The sequence below is a fragment of the Molossus molossus genome, unplaced genomic scaffold (assembly GCF_014108415.1).
Source record: "Molossus molossus isolate mMolMol1 unplaced genomic scaffold, mMolMol1.p scaffold_m16_p_4, whole genome shotgun sequence".
Classification (NCBI taxonomy): Eukaryota; Metazoa; Chordata; class Mammalia; order Chiroptera; family Molossidae; genus Molossus; species Molossus molossus.
The window spans coordinates 19,237,216-19,261,302 of record NW_023425377.1 but is presented as its reverse complement, the minus strand read 5'-3'; the positions used below and the strand labels follow the sequence as shown (position 1 = coordinate 19,261,302).

Below are 24,087 nucleotides of genomic sequence, written 5' to 3'. Positions count from 1 at the left end.
TCTCTCTCTCTCTCTCTCTCTCTCTCTCCCCCCCACCCCTCGCTCTGTCTGAACAAAAAATGGGAAAATGTTCTCGGGTGAGGATAAAAAATAAAATAAATAAATAAATAAATTTGGCAAAGTAGCAGGATACAAAATTAGCATCAAGAAATTGATGGCATTCGCCCTGGCCGTTTGGTTCAGCGGTTAGAGTGTCGGCCTGCGGTCCTGAGAGACCCGTGTTCGGTTCCCGCTAAGGGCGCGTACCTCGGTTGCAGTTTGTCCCTGGCCCTGGTCGGTTGTGCGGGTGGCAGCCACTCGATGTGCTCCTTTCACGTCGATATTTCTCTCTCTCTCTCTCTCTCTCTGTTCCTCTCTCTCCCTCCCACTCTACCTGAACAAAAAATGGAAAAATGTCCTCGGGTGAGGATAAAAATAAAAAAAAGAAATTGATGGCATTCTTATACACCAATGATGAACTCACAGAAAGAGAAACTAAAAAACTATCCCATTTACCATTGCTGCAAAAACAATTAAGATACCTAGGAATAAACTTAACCAAAGAAATAAAGGACCTATTCGCAGAAAACTACAGCTCATTGGAAAAAAAAATAAAATAAAATAAAATAGCCCTGGCCGGTTTGGCTCAGCCGTTAGAACGCTGGCCTGCGGTCCGGAGAGACCTGGGTTCGGTTCCCGCTAAGGGCATGTACCTTGGTTGCAGTTTGTCCCCAGCCCTGGTTGGTCGTGCTGGTGGCAGCCACTCGATGTGTCCCTTTCACATCGATGTTTCTCTCTCTCTCTCTCAATATATCTCTATCTCTCTCTCTCTCTCTCTCTTCCTCTCTCTCCTTCCCACTCTATCTGTACAAAAAATGGAAAAATGTCCTCAGGTGAGGATGAAAAAAAAAAAAAAATAGAGGAAGATATAAAAAAGTGGAAGCACATACCTTGTTCATGGATTGGAAGAATTAACATCATTAAAATGTCCATACTACCCAAAGCAATCTATAGATTCAATGCAATCCCCATCAACATGCCAATGACATACTTCATAGAACTAGAACAAATACTGCAAAAGTTTATATGGAACCAAAAAAAACCTCAAATAGCCACAGCAATCTTGAAAAAGAAGAACAAAGTTGGAGGGGTCACATTACCAGATTTCAGGTTATACTACAAAGCCACTATAATCAAAACAGCCTGGTACTGGCACAAGAACAGGCATTTAGACCAGTGGAACAGAACAGAGAACCCAGAAATGGACCCAAGACAATATGCTCAATTAATATTTGACAAAGGGGGCAAGAGCATACAATGGAGTAAAGGCAGCCTCTTTAATAAATGGTGCTGGGAAAATTGGACAGCTACATGCAAAAAAATGAAACTAGACCATCAACTTACACCATACACAAGAATAAACTCAAAATGGATAAAAGACTTAAATGTGACTCATGAATCTATAAAAATCCTAGAAGAAACTGTAGGCAACAACATTTCAGATATCATACGCAGCAGAATTTTCACTGATACATCACCTAAGGCAACAGAAACAAAGGAGAAAATTAACACATGGGACTACATCAAACTAAAAAGCTTCTGCACAGCAAAAGATACACAATCATCAAAATGGAAAGGCAACCCACTGTATGGGAGAACATCATTGCCAATGATATATCAGATAAGAGGTTAATTTCCAATATATATAGAGTGCTCATACAACTCAACAAAAGGGAGACAACCCAATTAAAAAATGGGCAGAGGAACTAAAGACACCTCTCCAAACAGGACATACAAATGGCCAAGAGACATATGAAGAAATGCTCACCATCACTAATCATCAGAGAGATGCAAATTAAAACAACAATGAGGTACCACCTCACACCTGTCAGAATGGCTGCTATCAACAAATCATCAAACAACAAGTGTTGGCGAGGGTGTGGAGAAAAGGGGACTCTAGTACACTGGTGGTGGGAATGCAGACTGGTGCAGCCACTATGGAAAACAATATGGTGTTTCCTCAAAAAATTAAAAATTGAACTTCCATTTGACCCAGTGATCCCACTTCTAGGAATATACCCTAAAAAGCCTGAAATACCAATCAGAAAGAATATATGTACCCTCATATTTGTAGCAGCACTATTTACTATAGCTAAGATCTGGAAACAGCCCAAGTGTCAATCAGTAGACGAATGGATAACAAAGCTGTGGTACATATACACAATGGAATACTATGCAGCTGTAAGAAAGAAAGATCTCTTATCCTTTGAGACGACATGGAGGGACCTGGAAAGTATTATCCTAAGCAAAACTAGCCAAGCAGAGAAAGACAAATAACACATGATCTCACTTATCTGTGGAATATAATGAATATAACAGTCTGAGGAATGGGGTAGACCCAGAGACGTGGAAGTAGGGTACAGACTGACAACCCTCAGAAGAGGGGGTGGTAGGGGGAGGGAAGAGATAAATCACAGAACTTATATGATGTACGCATAACCAATGGACAAGGACAACAAAGCAGGGTATGGGGTAGGGGGGATGAGGAGGAGGGTGTCAACGGGGGAAAAAAGGAGAAACGTCTGTAACAAAAATAAATTAATAAAAACTTATTAAGGAAAAAAAAAAGGTACATTGAAAGAGAAGGGAGAATTGCTGGAACAAGTTCCTGGAGTAAACAAAAGACACTGGATATGTCTCAGTGAACTGAGCATCGTCGCATGGACTGAGAGGTCCCGGTTCAATTCCTGTCAGGGCACATGCCTGGGTTGCGGGCTTGATCCCCAGTAGGGGGTGTGCAGGAGACAGCATGTGTTTCTCTCTTTCTCTCTCTCTCTCTCTTTTTTAATCTATTTTTTTTATTGTTGTTACAGATGTTTCTTCTTTTTCCCCCATTGACACCCTCTTCCCCATCCCGCCCCCCAGCATTGTTGTCTGTGTCCATAGTTACGCACACGTGCAAATAAGTTCTGTGGTTTATCTCTTCCCGGCCCTCCCCGTCCCCCTCTTCTGAGGTTTGTCAGTCTGCACCCTACTTCTATGTCTCTGGGTCTGTTTTGTTTGTCAGCTTGCTTTGTTCATTATATTCCACAAATAAGTGAGATCATGTGGTACTTGTCTTTCTCTGATTGGCATATGTTTCTCTCTCATAGCAATGTTTCGCTCGCTCTCTCTCTCCCTAAAACATCAATGAAAACATAAAAAATTGAAAAAGAAAAGCAGGCAAGCCAGGCTCAGGGAGCAGTGTGGCTCTTCCCAGTGCTGTGTGGGTCGATGTGCGTACTGGCCTTCTCTCCCTGCCTGGCCAGGAGTCCCTCCCGAGCAAGGTGTGGGCCTTGTTTTTTGTTTTTAATTCATTTTTTATCCTCACCCGAGGATATTTTTTCATTTTTTATTCAGATAGAGTGGGAAGGAGAGAGAGGAAGAGAGAGAAACATCGATGTGAAAGGGACACATCGAGAGTGGCCGCCACCCACACGACCCAACCAGGGCCGGGGACAAACTGCAGCCAAGGTACATGCCCTTAGTGGGAACCGAACCCGGGTCTCTGTGGACCGCAGGCTGACGCTCTAACCGCTGAGCCAAACCGGCCAGGGCAGTGTGGGCCTTGTTTATCGTGGACAGACTGTGCACTTTGGGCTGACCTGAACAATTGGGAAGGAGGACCTGCTTGAAAAACAACCACACCCAGCCATTCAGAATCTACCGTCCATTGTTTCCACACATGAGTCCCTCTCTCATGACAGCTGTTATCTGAAATCTGGCCATTGCTATCCCTGCCCCTGTGGCTGAGGGTGGAGCTGCCTGACATCTCCAGGACTCGGCCCAGTGCCAGGCTGAGCCGATCATTTCTGTTCCTAAAAGGCTGACCACAGTGCTGCAGGGACACTGTGGGGCTGGGCATCAGAAGACCAGAACAGTAGTCTTCACTGTCTGGTTCTGAGATTTGGGCCAAACTATTTCCTCTCTCTAACCTTCTAACTTGGGGGAGCCTCTTACACCCTGACCATGGTCTGTCTCTCCCAGCCAGCAGTGAGAATTTTGAGAGAGGGCTTTAGCGCCTGCTTTCTGGGCTTCGACCAGGAGGCGCTGCGGCAACTCTTACCGGTTCATTCTTGCCAACCTGAATCCGATAGCGGGAGATGAAGTTGGGCTTCCCAGTTGTGTCAACCACCAGTAGAAGCCCATTCAAAGTCCAGAATGACAGAGTAGACAGGTGGGTGGCCCCTGCGGTTGGGAAGCAGAAGGGAACCATCAGGGCAATGTCAGGTCTCAGCACTGAAACTCATTGACCCAGGTGGCACTGTAGACAACCCCTTGCCAGGAAGGTCTTAATGCTCGAGGCCAGGGACCCTCCTTTAAGCTGTGTCTTTCCTTATTTTCTTAGTTGTAATACAGGAACAGCAACCTTCTAGGTGGTTAAAGACCCCAAAAGAAAGTGTATGCTCTAAAACAGAAATCAAGTTAGGTTGACATGTGGGAGTCTGTGCCCACTGAACCCGTTAGATTTCCAAGGAAGGGAGAAGCAAAGAAAATAGGGTATGTCTGGTTCACCCTATTAACTGAGCAGCGCAGCCTCAGGCACCCATCCAGTCAGCGTTTCCCAAAGTGGAAAGCTCATCTCTTAAGGGGCGTCTTGGTTGAACAGCTTTCACACCTTACTCTCAGAGAGTCATGGTCCAGACTAGTGTGTTTAGGGCTCTGGAAATTCCTGCAGTAAGGAAACCTGTTTAACTTCGTTAAACTCAACCTTTCCCAGGCTTTTTTTTTTTTTTAAACCCTAGAACTTCGTTTTCTCAGAACTCCTAAGAATAAGCCCTGGCTGGGTATCTCAGCGTAGTCTCATACGCCAAGGTTGCAGGTTTGATCTCCGGTCAGAGTACATACAAGAAGCAACCAATGAATGCATAAATAAGTGGAACAAGGAATCGGTCTCTCTCTCTCAAATCAATACATTTTTTAAAATTAATTAAAAAATAACTGTGAGATACTATTTTTTTAAAAAAGAACACCCAAGAATAGGATGGCCATGCATCCCAGTTTGTCCAGGTCAATTTCAATTGTCATCTGTCACTCCAGTATAATTAATAACATCGCATTTACCTTCACAATGTCCCTATGTGGATGATATGTTATATGACCACCCCACTGACTACCTGCCCGCAGGGCTGATATTGTGTAGGATACATTAGAAAGCGACGATCAAGACTTAAAATGTAGATGCAGCCTTCTGCTCCACATCCCACTTTTCCCTGAAGTCATTCCAAGTATTGGGATGTCCTCCCGTGAACAAACAAGCTTCGTCTGCCCACCCCAATTTCACTTAACTCTGTACTAGTAAGTTTATTCAGCCATGTTTTGCCCTCTCTTCTAAATTCTAAGGAGAAGGACGTTTTACTTAACTCTGTGTCTCTTATCCCTCCTTCATCAACCACAGTGCCTTGTGGCAGTTGATACCTGAAAAATACTTGGCCAGCTCTGTGGGAACAAATGATTGGCACAAACATCCGGGAGGGCATTTGGCAGTAAAATTAAAAGAGAGACAGAGAGACAAAGAGAGAAAGAAAAAAGGACACAGGTATATTCATACGCATCAATGTGCATCACAGCATTTTAAGTTCATGGAATGTTTAAGCAGCCTAAATGTCCATTAGCAGGAAATGGACTACATTGGAATGAACTGGGCAGCTTAAAATATTAAGTAAATCTGTATTAATTGACATGGAAAGATGTCCACAACCTATTTAATGAAAAACAAGTTTTTAAAAATTTGATGTCTTGCCTTGGCCACTCTAGCTCAGCAGTTAGAGTGTGAGCCTATGGATCAAAGAGTCTTGGGTTCTATTCCCAGTCAAGGGCACGTAGCTGGGTTGCAGGTTTGATCCCCAGCCCCAGTCGGGGTCATCTGGGGGAGCAACAAGTTGATGTGTCTCTCTCACGTCAATGTTTTTCTCTCTCTCCCTTTTCCTCCCTCCCTTCCATCTAAAAATCAATGGGAAAATATCATCAGATGAGAATTAACAAATAAATAGATAAATAAATAAATAAATAAATATTTGATGTCTTATAAGTTCAACCATATAACCAATATATAAGATTAGTACTAATATATTTAAGAGTGGTTATTACTTGGATATGGGAGAATGGGTGATTTTTCACCTTTTTTTTTTCCTTTTTCTCTTTTTTCTTCTTTATTGATTTTAGAGAGAGTGAAAGGGAGAGGGAGAGAGAGACGCAAACATCGATGGGAGAGAACATTGATTGGCTGCCCCCTTCAAGCTCCCCACTGGGGATCGGGCCCACAACCGTGGCATGTGTGCCCTGACCGAGAATGGCACCAGCAACATTCTGGTACACGGGTCGATGCTCAACCACTGAGCCACACTGACCAGGCAATTTTTCACCTTCTTTATGATTATTTGAATTATCTGATTTTTATTTTAACAATGAGCATATATTTACTTTTATCCTTAATAGCAAATTTTTTTATTTTGGAAAAAAAAAGTTGGGTTGGTGGTTGCCTAGTGGGCCATCTGTGAGGGTGGCTGCCTACTTGGGAATCCAAGGGCTCCCTGAGGATTACAGAATGAAAACCACAAGAGATGATCTTGAACTTTCTTCCAGCTCTAACACTTAAAATTGCAAATATTTTCTGTCTGATGTGTGCTTGTTGCCAAGGTGATAGGTGGTATTCTCAATATTATAACAGAAACATGTAAAATGTCTCCCCACCACTTTCCCCATAGACATTTGCAGTCCACACCGTTCTTTTCAATGACTGTTTAAGATCCCTTTGCACCAGTCACAGTGCATGTTCAGAGTTTTCCTTCCAGCTGAAAACAAGGGGCATCTTATTTGCACCTTGGCTTTGTGACAACTGACACTTCTTTATCTTCCCTTCTAGACCGTGACATAGTTTTCCAATGGGGGTAGACCTACACTTTGTTGTAAATCTCTCTTCATCCTCCATACAAGTTTGGCACAGAGTAACATTAATAAATATTATTTGAGCAGATGAGGAAATTCACTATTGGAGATAATGCGGTTATAAATAGTTGAAATAGCTTTTTCTCCTCCAGCTTGTTTTGAGCCATTCACACTGTCAGAAATATTTGAGTGACCACTTGCTGTCCAGCCCCAGCAGCTAGATGGCACCCAGTATAAGGACGTAGCCTCACGTGACACTGGGCAGCTGTCTACACTGTGGACCTGGCATCTGGAAGCAGGATTATCACTCTAAACAGGCCTTCATTTTCATACAGACTATTTCTTTGTTCATTTTTCTATTTTGGGGGGCAGGGAGGTCTCCATTTCTTGTTTTTCTGTTAGATATCCTTAGACATCCATTCCAGATCGCCCACAAGTTGAGCACTCTTGGGGGTTACCACTGTTTTAAACTTGAAGTCCTTATTCCTTGTAATAATGAGCTGAGAAGTCCCAAAGTAGAGAACAAAATAGGAAAAGAAGTAAACAATAGTATGTACCCAAACCCTCAGTGCTGGTGGTCTGGGAAGCTCACCTGTCACAAAGAGGATCCACTGCTTCCCTTCGAACATGAACAGCAGCCTCTCCCACTGGGCTTGCCAAAAGCAGCCAGAAGCACCCCAAAATCTCTGAAGATGCCTTGGAAGAAAAATTGCTCAGGTTTCTAGGTAAAGAATGGTGGGCATTCTGACCCCAGACCACCACCACACTGCCCTCAGATCCAACAGACTCACCATGTGACTGAGTTCCAGAAGGCCACAAACAAGAGCAGGCCAGAGCCCAGGATGAAAGCTGTCCTCCTCATGGAGCCCCAGATATGTCCCTCCTGGGGAGGATAAGAGAGTGTCAGGCCCTAGCAAGCCTGCCTTCCCATGCAGCTCACTGTGAAGCCTGGTAGGAGTGATGTGTGATCAGGATTCCAACCCATGCCACCACCGCTGAACTCTTACCCCTGTGGGAGACTCGTCCTTATCAAGAGCTCTGTGGCTGTATATGGGTGTGTTTATGAAAATCAGAGCTCAAGGTTGAGGGAAGGGAGGGAACCAACCTGACGCCAGAGAAATTGGCAGGCGATTCTGTCACCCAGAGAGAGGCAGGGGAGCCTTCCAACTGTTCACCAGTCCTCTTGTTGCCCATTATATATGCGTTGGAAAGCACCTGGGAGCTTTATAAAAGTTCAGATCTAGGCCCCTCCCCAACCCAATTATGTAAGAGCCTCTGGGGTGAAGCCTGGTGTTCCAGATTTTTAAAAGCTCCCCAGCTAGCCCTGGCCAGTTTGGCTCAGCAGTTGAGTGTCGGCTTGTGATCCAGAGAGACCCGGGTTCAGTTCCCACTAGGGGCATGTACCTCGGTTGCAGTTTGTCCCCGGCCCTGGTTGGGTCGTATGGCAACCACTCGATGTGTCCCTTTCACATCGATGTTTCTCTCTCTCTCTCTCTCTCCCTCCCACTCTATCAGAATATCAAAAATAATAAAAAACGATCCCCAGCTAAACCCAAGGCTGAGACGACCATCACAGAAGGATCTGCAGAATCCTTAGTGAGGACACAGGGGCTTCACTATAATGCATGGGCCAGGCCTATTTTTCCATCCCCAACACCCTCTTGCCCTTGAAGAAAAGAGTAAATGAACATGTTCTGATTTTTAATAATTCCTCTGCCTTCCAGCAGACTAGCCAAGGTTGCCAGCTGGACAGGACAATGAGCAGTTCTAGGGGCAAAGAACAGGCCACTGGCCATCACTGAGAGGTGCTTTATATGTCCTCCAAGAGCCTATAGCAGAGATCATTGCAAGCCTGATGCTCACACAAGAAGGCCCCAGAGTTGGAGAAGGAAAACCCTGGCTGCCAGGTGAGTCGCAGTTTCTTTTGTGCCAGGGAGAGGAATTACAAACATCCCTTCCCATGTTTCCAAGCCCAGGTGGAATCTGCTCGTATTCTTCATGAGGGAGAACTGGAGGTGCTGGTCCCTGAGGTTCATCTGCATGTAGTGAATTGGGCCACATACAGAGACTCAGGGGAGTGTTGTGGGGGAGGAGAATGGATAGGATGCTATGTTTGAATCCAGACTTTTGAGATCTGAAGGAGAAGGTTGTTTTATTGTTGATGTTAATCTTCACCCAAGGATACTTTTTCTATTGAATTTTGGATAGAGTGGAGGGGAGGGAGGGAGGAAGAGAGAGAGAGAGAGAAACATCTATGTGAGAGAGACACATCGATTGCTTGCCTCTTGCATGACCCTGACTGGGGATGGAACCTGCAACCCAGGCACATGCTCTTGACCAGGAATCGAACCCATGACCCTTTGGTTCATGGGCCAACACTCTAACTGCTGAGCCAAATCGCCAGGGCAGGAGCAGCTTGTTTTGATTGACTCATTTAGAGTGACCTGAGTCTGCACTGAATCATTTCTCCTCTGTTTACCTGTCCCACCTTTGATTAAAAGACCAAAAAGATTCCCTGGCTGGTTTGGTTTAGCGATTAGAGCGTTGGTGCACAGACCAATGAGTCGCAGATTTGATTCCGGTCAAGGGCATGTATCTTGGTTGCAGCTTGTCCCCAGCCCTGGTCGGGGTCGTGCGGGAGGCAACCAGTTGATATGTCTCTCTCCATGGATGTTTCTCTCTCCCTCTCTCTCCCTCCCTCTCACTCTATCTGAACAAAAATAGAAAAATATCCTCTGGTGAGGATTAAAAAAAAAGAAAGAAAAAAGACCCAAAAGAAGTCCTTTTCCTTGGCCAGTGAACAGTTGTTGAAGGGCTAGTGCTCATCAGAGTCATGAGCTCTAGAAGTGAGCTTCTCTCCCTCTCCCTCCCCCTCCTTGAGGGCTGGATCCACAGGACCAGAACTGGTTCTTTTACACAGGCCATTCATTCCCAGTCACTCCCAAGCTCGTCAGACGGCTTACCTTGGGCTTTTGCAATTACTCCTTTTCTAGGACTCAAAGGACCCTTTTTATGAACTGTTCCAGACTCACTAGGAATTTTTCATTTGAGTTTAATCACATCAAATTAAAAACCTCAATTTCATGGTTCAGATTAGATATTTTTTTCAGGGATTGTGGTGGTTTCTTTCTCCAGCAGCCCAAGTGAAGGGAATAGAAACACAAATCTCTGTGGAGGACAGAAGCATGTGGTTCAGGAGTTAGCTGGAGTCAAGAGCTGGTTTCCAGCCGGTTTCCAGTCCCCAGAGCAGTTCTAGAGAGTAGTGTTTCCAAAGGCCTGAGGGGGGCAGTCTAAGGGCCAAGAGACAGTGGTAGGGTTGGTATCGTGCAGGCATAGGGGCTTTGCTTATAAGGCAGATGCAGTCAAGTGCTTTGGGATCAGCTACTGAAATGAGCACATCACCAATGTGTCAGTTCCCCCTAAACCTCTGGGGAGACGCCAGATACGCAGCGAGAGCTGAGATGGAGGGTTGCGGGCTGCATTCTCACCAGTGTGCTGGGTAGCTGGCATTTACCTGCTTTGGCTTCTCATCCTGGAGCTGACTTCCAGCTTCTCCCTTCATCTGGAATAAGAAAGCACAGGTGAGTCTAGATGTCATTTCACATCAGCCGAGGAAATAGGGAATGGAAAAGTCAAGGGGAACGACTAGCAGTGATTTTTAGTGCTGGCTACTCATTAACATCTCCTGGGGAGCTACAAAATATTGCTCTGGGCATCAGCAGTATGAATCGGAGCTTGGCTATGGGACTTTGCCTGGAAGAGGCTGTCTCAGAGATGGGCTGGGATAACCCTTCTTTTTTTTTTTTTTTATCCTCACCTGAGGACATTTTTTCGTTTTTTGTTCAGATAGAGTGGGAGGGAGAGAGAGGAACAGAGAGAGAGAGAAACATCGACGTGAAAGGGACACGTCGAGTGGTTGCCACCCACACGACCCAACCAGGGCCGGGGACAAACTGCAACAGAGGTACGTGCCCTTAGCAGGAACTGAACCCAAGTCTCTCTGTACCACAGGCCAATGCTCTAACCGCTGAGCCAAACTGGCCGGGGCTAACCCTTTTTTTTTGTTTTTGTTTTGTTTTGTTTTGTTTTTTATCCTCACCCAAAGACATTTTTTTCTATTTTTTGTTCAGATAGAGTGGGAGGGAGGGAGTGAGGGAGGGAAGGGGCGGGGAGAGAGAAAGAGAGAGAGAGACAGAGAGAGAGAGAGAGAAACATTGACATGAAAGGGACACATCGAGTGGCTGCCACTCATACGACCAACCATGGCGGGGACAAACTGCAACTGAGGTACGTGCCCTTAGTGGGAACTGAACTCTGAACCCGGGTCTCTCTGGACCACAGGCCGACACTCTAACTGCTGAGCCAAACTGGCCAGGGCCCAGCCCTTCTTTTTGAATAGCTTCACTCTGTGCCTCAGGATGGCTCTCATCCAGAAGAAATCTCCATCCTCTGAACTCTCCCCTAACTGCCAATGACCTACCGTCCTGGAATCCAGGGCTGAGCCAGGGCTCTGCCCCTGACTCGCATGGACAGCTTCCTTAACTTCTGGGAAGGCAGGTTACCACACGGGCTGGACTTGTCACACTGACTAAATTGAAGCATTTTGTAAACTGCAACATGATTCAAACAGTGGGTATATTTCTCTGTAGACTTTGTTAAGACAGTGAGCCTTCCTTGAAATCTGATACCTTTCTCAAGGTCACATCGCAGTGGTAGCTATCACTTACTAGTTTTTGTGACCTTGGTCAAATTATCCTCTCTGAGGCTTGGTTGCCTTAGCTATAAAGTGGGGCTAATACGAGTGTCTCTCACTCATGTGACCTCTGCTGGGAGGCAGTGCCGGCACACAGGCTCTCTGCAGACCCTTCCTGGGCCTTCACACAGCAGGCGCTTAGCGCATGTGCAGAGGCTGAATCAGGCAGAGGCCTTGGTTCAGGAGTTTCTACATATGGGCAATCAACCACCTGGGGGGTGTGCTGGAACCCAGATTTCCAGGCTACAATCGAAATCAGAATCTCTTCAGGTGGAGCCTAGGAAACGGCATCTTAGATTTAATCCCAGGGTGGTTCTGAGGGACTTGACTGCCCACTCAAACTATATAAATTGTGTGCTGTGGGTTCTAAAGGTACCGATGGGAGAGATGAGAACTGGAAGTCAGTCACCTGAGGTGTAAGGGGCTGAGGCTGGCTTAGAAAATGTCTTTCTTGCCCTGGCTGGTTTGGCTCAGCAGTTGGAGCGTCAGCCTGCAGACCAGAGTCCTGGGTTCGGTTCCCGCTAAGGACACGTACCAAAAAAAAAAAAGGGAAATGTCCTTCTTGCCCTGGTCACTTTGGCTCAGCGGTTAGAGCATCGGCCCGCAGACCAAAGAGTCTCGGGTTCGATTCTGGTCAAGGGCATGAATGGAACCTTAGTTTCAGTTTGTTTCTGGCCCTGGTTGGGGTAGTGCGGGAGGCAGCCAATCAATGTGTCTCTCTTGTGTCGATGATTCTCTCTTTCTCCCTCCCACTCTGTCTGAAGATAAATGGAAAAAATAACCTTGAGTGAAGATTTTTTAAAAAAGAAAAGAAAATGTCCATTCTTGCCCAGCTGTTGTGGCTCAGTGGTTATGCGTCAAACGTGCACCAAGAAGTCACTGGTGTGATTCCCAGTCAGGACATGTGCCCAGGTTGTGGGCGGGACCCCTAGTGGGGGGCATGCGGAGGTGGCCAATCAACGTTCTCTCTCATTGATGTTTCTATCTCTCCCTCTCCCTTCCTCTCTCTCTAAAATCAATGAAGAAAAAGAAAATGTTCTTCTCACCTGCTCCCAACCCCCATCCAGTCTCCTCAGCAGAGACCAGAAGCTGGAGGGTTTGGGTTGCTTCCAGCAGTTCTTCCCTAAGTCTCCCAAGGACAAGGAGACCACCACCGTGATGAAATTCAGCTCACCTAATTTAGTCAACCAAGCACCCTGTGTTGGAGACCTACTCTGTCCCCAGCAAACGGTCTTGGGTGGATACTGTGGGCCACACAGGAAAGTGTATGACCAGGCCACTGTCCTCAAGATGCTTATAGTTGGGACCACAGCTACCAGTACAGGGTAGTAGATGAGGGCCAGTGACTGAGAGGGAGTGGCCAGGAAAGGCTTCAGGAGGGGGGGGGGAGGAACTGGGCTTGGCATTGGGGTTTGAATTTGAGAGAGCACGTGCCTATTAAAGTCCAGAACAAGAGAATGATGTTCACTGTTACTACTACTTTTAAACTTTCTAGCCTTTTCTCATTTTAACTTCAAATGGGGTATTCATCAATGCAATTAGGCAAGAGGAAGTAAGCAAAGGTAAAGAACTAGGGAGAGGTAGCCCTGGCTGGTGTGGCTCAGTTGTTTGGGCTTTGTCCTGTGCACCAGGAGGCTACTGGTTTGATTCCCCATCAAGGGAACATGCCTGGGGTTTCCGGCTCGATCCTCGGTTAGGGGCATGCAGGAGGCAGCTGATATTGTGCTCTCTCTCTCTCTCTCAAAAAATCAATAAACTATTCTTTAAAAAACAAAACAAAAAACAAAATGGGCACTGGCTGGAAGCGTTAGCCCGCGGACCAATGAGTCGCAGGTTCAATTCTGGTCAAGGACACGTACCTCAGTTGCGGTTCCTCCCGGGCCCTGGTTGGGTCATGCAGGAGGCAGCCAGTCAGTGTGGCTCTATCACATCGATATTTCTCTTTCTCTCTCTCTCTCTCTCTCTCTCCCTCCCCCCCTTTCTCTCCCCCCCCTTCCTCCCACTCTGTCTGATGATAAATAGAAAAAGTATCCTAAGGTGAGGAATTAAATAAATAAATAAATAAATAAAGACATTAAAAAAAAGAATTGGAAAGAGGTAAAACTATCGCTATTTGTAGATAGTGTGATTGTATACCTGGAAAATCTAGAAGAATAATTGCAAAACTACCACAAAAGAGAATTGAGTAAGCTAGTAAGACATACAATTAAGGCCGGTGCTCTAACCACTGAGCACACTGCTCAGGGCTGTCTATCTTTTAAACTTCTAGTACTCTTTTTGCTATGCCATGCCATGGAAACCTCACATACAAAGTCTCATTTCTAGCCTTTTCCCAGTGTCTTATCATCACCACTATCATTGCTAAGAGATTGTGGAACAAATAAGACATGATCTTTAATCTTTTAGAAGCTCATCCAATCCTTCCGAGAATATTTATGAAGAACTAACTCTGTGCAAACAGCATGCAAAGATAAATGAGAAACACTGTCTAGATGCATAAACCTATCATTCCAAAATCCATGTAGAAAGTACTGGACCAGGGATTTGGGCCCAGTTGAGGAGTAGGGCAGGTGATCTAGCACACCCAAGAAATCTTTAAAAAAATTTTTTTTGTTAATCCTCACCGAAGGATATTTTTTCCATTGATTTTCAGAGAGAGTGGAAGGGCGGGAAGGGGAGAGAGAGAGAGAAACATCCATGTGAGAGAGAGACATCAATTGGTTGCCTCCTGAACAACCCGGGGATGGAACCTTCAATCCAGCTACATGCCCTTAACCAGAATCGAACCTTCAGTCCCTGGGCCAACATGCTAACTGCTGAGCCAAACTGGCCAGGGCAAGAACTCTTTAAAAAAGGACAATGTGCAGGCTTTCTCTGTGCTCTTGGATACATGGTCTCTAAACTCGAAACTGAGCCCTTTCCTCCCAGTCTGGGCTTTAGTTCATCCAAGGAATGCTGGGTTTTAGTTAGACTATAGTTTACTTTTTTTAAAAAAAGCAAAATAGATGTAGAATCTGCCACATGAATGTAAAAACTGCCACTGAAGATATCCTTGCTCCCTTACTTAGTTCCCCAAAAGAAGCAGTGCACTTTTTATGAGGATACAGATGATAAATTTCTATGAAGAAATTGGTGCACAGAAGTTTTTCTTTTTGGAAGTGGTATGCTTTCTTGTGGAATGCAAAAAAAGAAATTGGCAGTCCTTCCTTCTCCACATCCACCCCGTTTTGTTTTGTTTTTTTTGAGAGAGAGAGGGAGAGAGAGAAAGATCAATTTGTTGTTCCACTCATTTATTTATTTTTATTTTTTAAGTATTTTGTTTGTTTGTTTGCTTGTTTTTTTAACTCTTCACCCAAGGATACTTTATCTATTTATCATCAGATAGAGTGTGAAGGAGGGAGAGAGAGAGAGAGAAACATTGATGTGATAGAGCCACATTGACTGGTTGCCTCCTGCACAATTCGACCAGGGCCAGGGTTGAACCTCAACCGAGGTATGTGCCCTTCACCGGAATCAAACCCACAACTCATTGGTCTGCGGGCTGATGCGCTAACTGCTGAGCCAAACTAGTTAGGGCTAGTATGTTTTTATTAATTTTTTAGAGAGAGGAAGGGCTAGAGAGACAGAAGCATTGATGTTTCGGCTGCTTCCTGCACTACCCCTACTGGGGTTCGAGCCCAAAACCTGGGCATGTGCCCTGACCAGGAATTAAACTGGGACCTCTCAATCCACTGAGCCACACCAGCTGGATGTTCCACTTATTTATATATTCATCGATTGCTTCTTGTTAAGTGCGAAGATTGAACCTGCAACCTTGACATATTGAGACGATGCTCTGACCAACTGAGCTACCCACCCAGGGACCCCATCACCCTTTTTGCTTTGGCTGCCAGTAAGCTCAGAGTTACATTTAATGCTCAATTATACTCCTTGGGATTTTTTTTTTTCTATTATATAATACTGTATGTAAAAAATGACATATGTACAAGGATGTTCATTGTGAAATTGTTTTTAATGGCTAAAGATTGGAAACAACTTAAATTCCATTGAGAGAGGATTGGTTAGCCTGGATGATGTGGCTCAGTTGGTTGAGTATTGTCCCATGCACCAAGAGGTCACTGGTTTGATTCCTGGTCAGGGCACTTGCCTGGGTTGTGGGCTTGATCCCCAGTAGGGGGCCTGCAGGAGGCAGCCAATCAATGTTTCTATCTCTCCTTCTCCCTTCTTCTCTCTCTAAAATCAATAAAAACATTTTTTTTTTTAAAAAAAAGGATTCGTTAAATAAATTAGAGTACATCCAGTAATGAAATATTCTGTAGCCACTGAAGAAATAAGGCAGCTTTATGTGTACTCTTCAGAAGTATTAAGTGAAAAAAAGTAATGTGTGGACCATATGCAACCGTGTATGTGTGTATTTGTATGCTGTTTATGTCTGCATAAAATAGTACATATAATATTAGACTAGCACTGGAAGAATACCTGTGAAACTGGTTACAATGGTAGCGTCTGGTGAGGCGAACTGGGCAGCTGAGGGACAGGGCAAAAGCAAGGCTTTTTTTCCTAAATATGTTTTTATTGATTTTTTTAGAGAGAGAATAAGGGAGATGTGAGAGAGAAACATCGATTGGCTGCCTCCTGCACTCCCCCTACTGGGGATCGAACCCACAACCTGGCACATGCCCTGACCAGGAATCAAATCAGTGACCTCTTGGTATATGGGAAGATACTCAATCCACTGAACCACACAGGCCCGGCACAAAGCTGTCTTTTTACCATGTGCCTTTTTTCTATTTTGAATTCTGTGTCATGAGTATATTTTACCTACTTAGAAAATTACAGAAACATTTAAACATTTTTAAACAAAGTCAATGCCCATTCATAGGAAACATTTTGCTGAAGAGTTGCAGAGTTATTTGCTTCTCTTTTTCAGACTAATTTAAATTCCTGAAGGGCTTTGAGAAGTATCTGTCTCCCTTGAAACTGTATGCCAATTCTTCTGTGTTCATTTTGCAGGGTGGAAAGAGCCATGGCTTTCATTAGATTGTTGAAGGTAACTCTGATGATTAGGAACCAGTGCCCTGTTTTCTCTCTTTCCCCCCTCCTCCCACCCTTCCTTCTTCCTTCCTTCCTTTTTTTTTTGTTAACACAATTTTCCATGGTCTAAAAGCAAAGCAAGTGCAGTAAAGCACCTGATTCTTTTCTCTACAGAACACAACCCTTTCCACCCCCATCAAAGCAGTATGAAAGGTAGTTATTGAGTGTCAGATGGTTTCTGATCAGTTTTTATTTATTTGCAGCTGTTCTATTGTATATATCCTTTTATTGAAAGCTATCTCAAATTCTTTTGAAATGGAGGCTGGGGATAAAGTATAAATAAAGAGAACCAGATACTAAAATTAAGAACAAAACCTATGAGAGACTAGAATGATACAAGTACAATAAGGCCTTGACCCTGGGAGGAGGCAGCTCTAGTTGATTTCATAAGGCAGGGTGCTGATGCCCATCATGTCCATGTTATGAAAACTGAGTGTTGCTGAGACTGACTGATAAGGGGCTGATATATAAATTTGATCTTGGAACCCTCTGCTCCACAAAAACCTTCTGGCCAAAGAGATAATGACTGTATCTTCTGATGGTTAAAGGTCCATTTGGCTGCAGGGTTCACAGCAGTTATCTGTTGACATTTGATATCATTAGAAGTCACCAAGTATTTTCTAACCTGCCATTTGTTCTTTGGCTGAGCGAACAGTCCACATGCTATCTCCCAAGAACCTTATCTAGGTAGCAAACTCTTCTGAGTTACTCAGTCCTATCATTCTGCTGAATATTTTATGCCAGAGCAGCTTGTATTCTGCCCCTCCCTACCCGTCTGCAGACATGTTTTCAGTTTTAAGCGAGCAGAGTCAGTCAGAAAAATTCTAGGGGAGCCCTCACAGTGGGCAGACATGTCTTCACCCAGAGAAGTTCCTTAACATTGTTTGCCAATGGTAGTGTTCAACTTAGAAATTTTGGTGAACAAAATCACTAATAATTATTAAATATTTAATATGTAAAGGTACTGTAAGCCTCACATTTTTATTGTGTTTCCTCTCTGACCTTTTCTCTACCTCTTGAAGTCTCTCATCTAAGAACTAGGAGTTGTCTTAAGCTCATCTATTCCAGTGCCCCCATTTTCCATCTGAAGAAATGGAGGCCTAGAGATTTTCAGTATTCAACTTCAAATTACACAGCTATTTAGTGGTGGAACTTGAATTCGGTGCTCATTATACTAACTGAGTCTGCAAAAAGTATAAAATGTGCTGATGTTAGTGAATGCAGATTAGGCTTCAGGATTGTAAAGGGACACAAAGGAACAAGATCAGCCTGGCTGGTGTGGCTCTGTAGTTGAGCATCGACCCATGCACCAAGAGATCACCGATTTGATTCCCAGTCAGGGCACATGCCCAGGTTGTGGGCCAAATCCCCAGTGAAGGGCACGCAGGAGGCAGCCAGTTGATGTTCTCTCTCATCCATCTTTTTACGCTCTCTCTCCGTCTCCCTTCTTCTCTCTCTAAAATCAATAAAGAAAGAAAGAAAAAAAAAAAGGAATGAGATCAACCTCCATTAGCCATGAATAGTGGATTAGATATCGTGTGTGGTTGTGTCTTTGATATCAAAGGAAAAATAGGAAAAAAATGTTTCTCTAAAATATTAATCACCTTTTTAAGAAACATTTATTGTGTGCTAGATACAATGCTAGGCACAGGAGACACAAAGATAATTAGACATGCTTCATGCCTTATTTAATTAAAGTAGTATGATATAACTTTGATTTTCAAATGAGAAAGTATATAGGAGGAGATTATGAAATAGAATTTATGATGAGAATGCATTCAGGGAAGAAAAATTAAATGCACTAAAAGTACATATCCTGATACTTTATAGCAATGAATTGATTCCCCCTTAAAGGGAATTTTATATGTATTGTGAGACTATCAAAATTAGATACTTTTTAGTGTGGTTCTTTCAAAAGCAGATGATTCTGACTGTGCAAGCTTTTTATTGCAGAATCCCCCAATCTAGGTGAATGACACAGTGGAGCTACAGCTGGTGCTCATGACCTCAAGGATCTGAATATAGGACATGGGAATGGGGGGAGGGTGGGAGGAGTAGAGAGCGTTTAGTTTTAAGTTTTATTTGTTTGTATCCTATTTCTTTCAGATTCTAGATTCCTGATATTCTGCATGGTTGATGAATAGTCCCATTTTATAAATATTAAGATTTGTTATCTTTATGTGAATGTGAAAGGTTTCTTGTGAACATCTTGTGGAATTATTACAATTATTTACTCTTAGAGAGAAAAAAAACACAAAACAAAACCTTGTGGATCATCTGGTCTGCCTCTTCCATTTTATAGCTAAGGAGACAGGCCTACATAGTAGAACTGATTTGTTCCAAACTCCACACAGTTTCTGGCAAAATGCAGGCTTCCTAACACTTTGCCTAGTGCTGCATGTGTTTTTGGAGTGGCACAACCTTATTTCATAAGAGGACACAACGTGAGGGCTGCTGACTTGAGGACTAGAATTCCTAGAAGTATTTGATGTTTGTATCCTTTTTTTTTTTTCCGTATTTTTTTTCTTTATTGATTTTTAGAGAGAGAGGAAGGGAGGGGTAAAGAGAGACAGAAACATTGATGAGAGAGAACTTCAACTGGCCTCCTCCTGCATGCCCCCCACTGGGGATCAGGCCCACAACCTGGGCATGTGCCCTGACTGGGAATCGAACCGGCGACCTCTTGGTTCATGGGTCGATGCTCAACCACTGAGCCACTCCAGCCGGCCGGATGTTTGTATCCTTAGAAAAAGCTGAGCAATCTGCCTCCAGCACTGTGACTGAGTTTAAATGTGATTTTGTAGCTTAAAGCCCCTGGGGAAGAGGGTTTTGAGGAGGTGCTGTGACCAAGCTCTGTGCCTAAGTGAGGCTTTTAAGGAAAATGATACTCATTCAAGAAGATGAAATGCATGAGGGGAAAGGTTAAACTGAGACCAAAACAACTCCCTTGGGAGTTTTACCACACTCCCTTCACTGCTTTCGCTGCCTGAACCCTGAGGTCACTGCCCCACTAGGCTGTGTGCTCTGGAGGTTGAGAGCCTGCCTATCTTGTTCACTATATCCACAGCACCAAACGCAAGCCTGGCCTGTAGCAGATACTCAGGAAGTATTTGTTGAATAAATAAAAGGAAGGGAAATGAATATAAAGCATTGTTTTTTTGCCCTCAGAGTGTCTCCAACATTGGCTATTGAACATCTCAGCACCTTTCCCTGTACTGTTCAGAGCATTTGTTTTAGCAAACCGAATTGACTCCTTCTATCCCAACCGGAGACATTTAGTTGGAACTACATATAAAACTGAAGCAGCCCATAGTCTGTATCTTGTCTATCTTTTGTTTATTTATTTTTATCCTCACCCGAGGACATTTTTTTGCATTTTTTGTTCAGAGAGAGTGAAAGGGAGAGAGAGGAAGAGAGAGAGAGAAACATCGACGTGAAAGCGACACATCGAGTGGCTGCCACCTGCATGACCCAACTAGGGCTGGGGACAAACTGCAACCGAGGTACGTGCCCTTAGCAGAAACCGAACCCGGGTCTCTCAGGACTGCAGGCCGATGCTCTAACCGCTGAGCCAAACCGGCCAGGGCTGCATCTTGTCTATCTTATCTTGCTTGCCATAAGCCCCCAAAGGCCTGGATGAGACCCAAAACCCTGGGCCTATTCCCTTCCGCCTACACACTGAACATATTCCTCTCAACCAGTAAGCAGTAAGTCTAGATAACAGAACTGACTTGTCCTGAACTCCACAGTGTTTCTGGCAAAAGCCAAGCCTCCTATACACTTCACCTGGCTATATGTGTTTTTGGAATAGCGCAAATAGGTAGTACCTGCTATATTCATTGTTGACGAATCTCAGTACGTCTCATCAAAACATCCTTGACGTGGTGGTCCAGCTCTTAGCCCACCCATCCCCTCTTGGTGACTCTGGCAGGTTAGAGGCAAATAATTTGACCCACAGTTGCTTCCCGCCCATCTCTTCCAGTTAGATTTTCCTCTTACGAGTTCTGACTTGGGAGTTTCTCCTACACAGTTTGAAGCCAAACCCAAATCCATATGACAGAATTACCTATCAGTTGCTACCAGAACAAGACTACAGAGGCGGTAGACGATACAAATAGAGGCTGAGGATGCAGACATCAGCGAAAGGAATGCAGGGTGCTCTGTGTACTAACATGTCCCAGCAACCACATGCAAAAGAATGAAACTACACTACTGTCTTTCAACCATACCCAAAAAGTAACTCAAACTATTTTGAGTTTAAAGCCTTGAATGTAAAGCCTGAAACCATAAAATACATAGAAGAAAACATAGATGCTAAGTTTCTGGACATCAGTGATGTTTTTGTGCATTTAATTCCAACGGTAAAGGAGACAAAGCAAAAATAAACAAATGAGACTACATCAAACTAAAAAGCTTTTGTATAGCAAAGGAAACCATCAACAAAATGAAAAGGCAACCTACCGAATGGGAAAAGATATTTGCAAATCATATACCTGATAAGCATTTTTTTTTTGTTTTATCCTCACCTGAGGATATTTTTTTTGCATTTATCTTCCGATAGAGCAGGAGTGAGAGGGGGGAAGAGAGAGAGAAACATCAATGTGAGAGAGACACATCGAGTGGTTGCCACCCACACGACTCCAACCCGGCTGAAGACAAGTTGCAACTGAGGTACGTGCCCTTAGTGGGAACCGAACCCGGGACTCTCTGGTCCGCAGGTCGACACTCTGACCGCTGAGCCAAACCTGCCAGGGCTACCTGATAAGCATTTAATATTCAAAATATATAAAGAATTCAAACATCTCAACCACGACAAAAACCCAGATAAAAAATGGGAAGGAATTTGAATAGGCATTTTTGCAAAGACATACAGATGGGCAACAGGCACATGAAAAGATGTCCAACATCACTAATTATTAGGGAAATGCAAAGCAAAACCACAAGGAGATATTACCTCACACATGTTAGAATGGCTAAATCAAAAAGACATGAAATAACAAGTGTTGGTGACAATTTGGAGAAAAGAGAACACTGTTGGTGTGGTTGTAAATTAGTGCAGCTACTGTCAAAAACAGTATGAACATTCACCAAATTAACATAAGACCCAGCTATTTTCTCTTCTGGGTATTTATCTGAAGAAACTGAAATACTAATATGAAAAGATATATGCACACCTGTGTTCACTGCAGCATTATTTACAATAGTCGAGATATGGAAATAGCCCTGAGTAACTCAGTTAGTTAGAGCATGGTCCCAATATGCCAAGGTTGTGGGTTCAATTCCTGGTCAGGGCACATACAAGAATCAACCAACAAATGCATAAATAAGTGGAAAACAAATCAATGTTTCTCTCTCTTTCTCTTTCCTCTATCTCTCTAAAATCAATAAATTAAAAAAATATTTTAAAAGATATGGAAACAACCTAAGTGACCACCAACAACTAAATGGATAAAAATAGTGTGGTATATATACAATGGAATACTACTCAGACATAAAAATCCTCAGCCATGAAATCCTGCCATTTATAATAACAGGGATGGACCTTAAAAGTATTATACTAAAGCCTGGTCGGTGTGGCTCAGTGGATTGAGCGTCATCCCATGGACTGAGAGGTCCCACTTCAATTCCTGGTGGGGGCATAGGCCCGGATTGCTGGCTCCATCCCCAGTAGGGGGCGTGCAGGAGGCAGCCAATTGATGTTTCTCTTTCACATCGATGTTTCTCTCTCTCCCTTTCTATCTAAAAAGTCAATAAAATCATTTTTTAAAAAGTATTACACTAAGTAAAATAAATCAGATGGAAAAAGACAAACACCACATGATTTCACTCATATGTGGGATATAAAAACAAAAACAAATGAACAAACAAAATAAACAAAAAGCAAACTTACAGAGGCAGACAACAGATCACTGGTTACCAGAGGGGTAGAGGGTGGAGAGAGGGCAAAACCAGTAAAGGGGGTCAACTGCATGGTGATAGGTAGGAACTAGACTTTTGGTGGTGAGCATGATGTAGTATATACGGATGCTGAATTATAATGTGCACACCTGAAATTTATATAATGATATAAACCAATCTTAACTCAATTTAAAATTTTAAAAAATTAATAAGAAAGAAGAAGGAAAGAAGGATGGAAGAAAACATGCTGGGACATTGCTCAGACGCAGATCTTAAGTGTACAGGACAAGGAAGTGGCAGAGACAGAGATGAGAAGAATGTACTTTGCCCTTCTTTTTTTAATCCTCATTTGAGGATATATTTTTATTGATTTTTAGAGAGAGGAATGGAGAGAGAGAGAGAGAAACATGGATCAGTTGCCTCCCTTATGCACCCTGACCAGGATGAAACTTGCAACCTAGATTTTTGTCCTGACCGAAATCGAACCACAACCTTTTTTGGTATATGGAACTTTGCTCCAACCAACTGAGCTACCTGTCCAGGGCTTGCCTTTTCTTTCAATGAACTTGGACTGACCCGGCCGGTGCGGCTCAGTGGATTGAGCATCCTTCCATGGACTGAGAGGTCCCAGTACTATTCCAGGTCAGGGCACATACTGGGGGTTGCAGGCCAGATCCCCAGTAGGGGGCGTGCAGGAAGCAGCCGATCGATGTTTCTGTCTCTCTCCCCCTTCCTCTCTAAAAAAAAGTCAATAAAAACATTAAAAAAAAAATACTGTAAATGAGCTTGGACTGGTCTTGACGGTGGCAAAGAGCTTCCTTCCTCAGCAGCTCCCACTCACCTCCGTAATGGGCTGCTTTCCAGCTCCTCCAAGGTCCCAGCCACAGCCCGAGCTGCTTCTCCTTCACCTTCAGCCCCTACCTTGGCCGCTGCTGTCACCAAACCCTGCTGTTGTTGCTGAAGTGGGTCAGGAGACTGGCCACAGAGATCAAGTTTCACAGCAGCCTACTGGCTAGAGCCAGGCATGTGACAAGAGAAAAAAAAGTATGGGTCTGTGTGGACTGGAGACAAAAATACTTCCTTCTAATCAAAGGATGTTTCCTTAAATCCAAGAGGAAATAGGAAGGTTAGGCAGGAGCTTGAAAGAGTGCATTTGGCCAAACTCTGGGCCTTTTTTCTTATTTTTAAAAACTTCCTTCAGAAAAAAAGAAAAAAAAAACTTCCTTTATTTTCCTCAACTTAAAATGTCCCGAAGGAGGCAGGTTGAGTAAGACACATGGAGAGCAGAAGGCAGGCAGTCCAAATAGATAAAAAGGTTACATGGACCAGAGGACCTCATTTTCTTTTCTTTTTTCTTACTTCTATTGTTGCCAAGGGCAGGCAAGGGAGAAGAGGTACGTCAGCTAATACTAGTGAGTCTAGAAAGGACACCAGTA

At 43.9% G+C, this 24,087-nt stretch overlaps 1 protein-coding gene across 1 annotated transcript in view; it reads right to left on the bottom strand.

The window, feature by feature from the left end:
• The window catches only part of FAXDC2 (fatty acid hydroxylase domain containing 2), a 36,813-nt gene extending 13,176 nt beyond the window's left edge, over positions 1 to 23,637 (bottom strand). Inside the window, exons 1-5 of the mRNA XM_036239836.1 lie at positions 23,493 to 23,637; positions 10,421 to 10,468; positions 7,698 to 7,789; positions 7,499 to 7,602; positions 4,085 to 4,206 (exon numbers count right to left, since the gene is read on the bottom strand). Coding sequence (XP_036095729.1) covers positions 4,085 to 4,206; positions 7,499 to 7,602; positions 7,698 to 7,789; positions 10,421 to 10,468 — 366 coding nt within the window. The 5' untranslated portion in view covers positions 23,493 to 23,637. The remainder of the gene's footprint in view (positions 1 to 4,084; positions 4,207 to 7,498; positions 7,603 to 7,697; positions 7,790 to 10,420; positions 10,469 to 23,492) is intronic.
• Between the last annotated feature and the right edge of the window lie 450 nt (positions 23,638 to 24,087).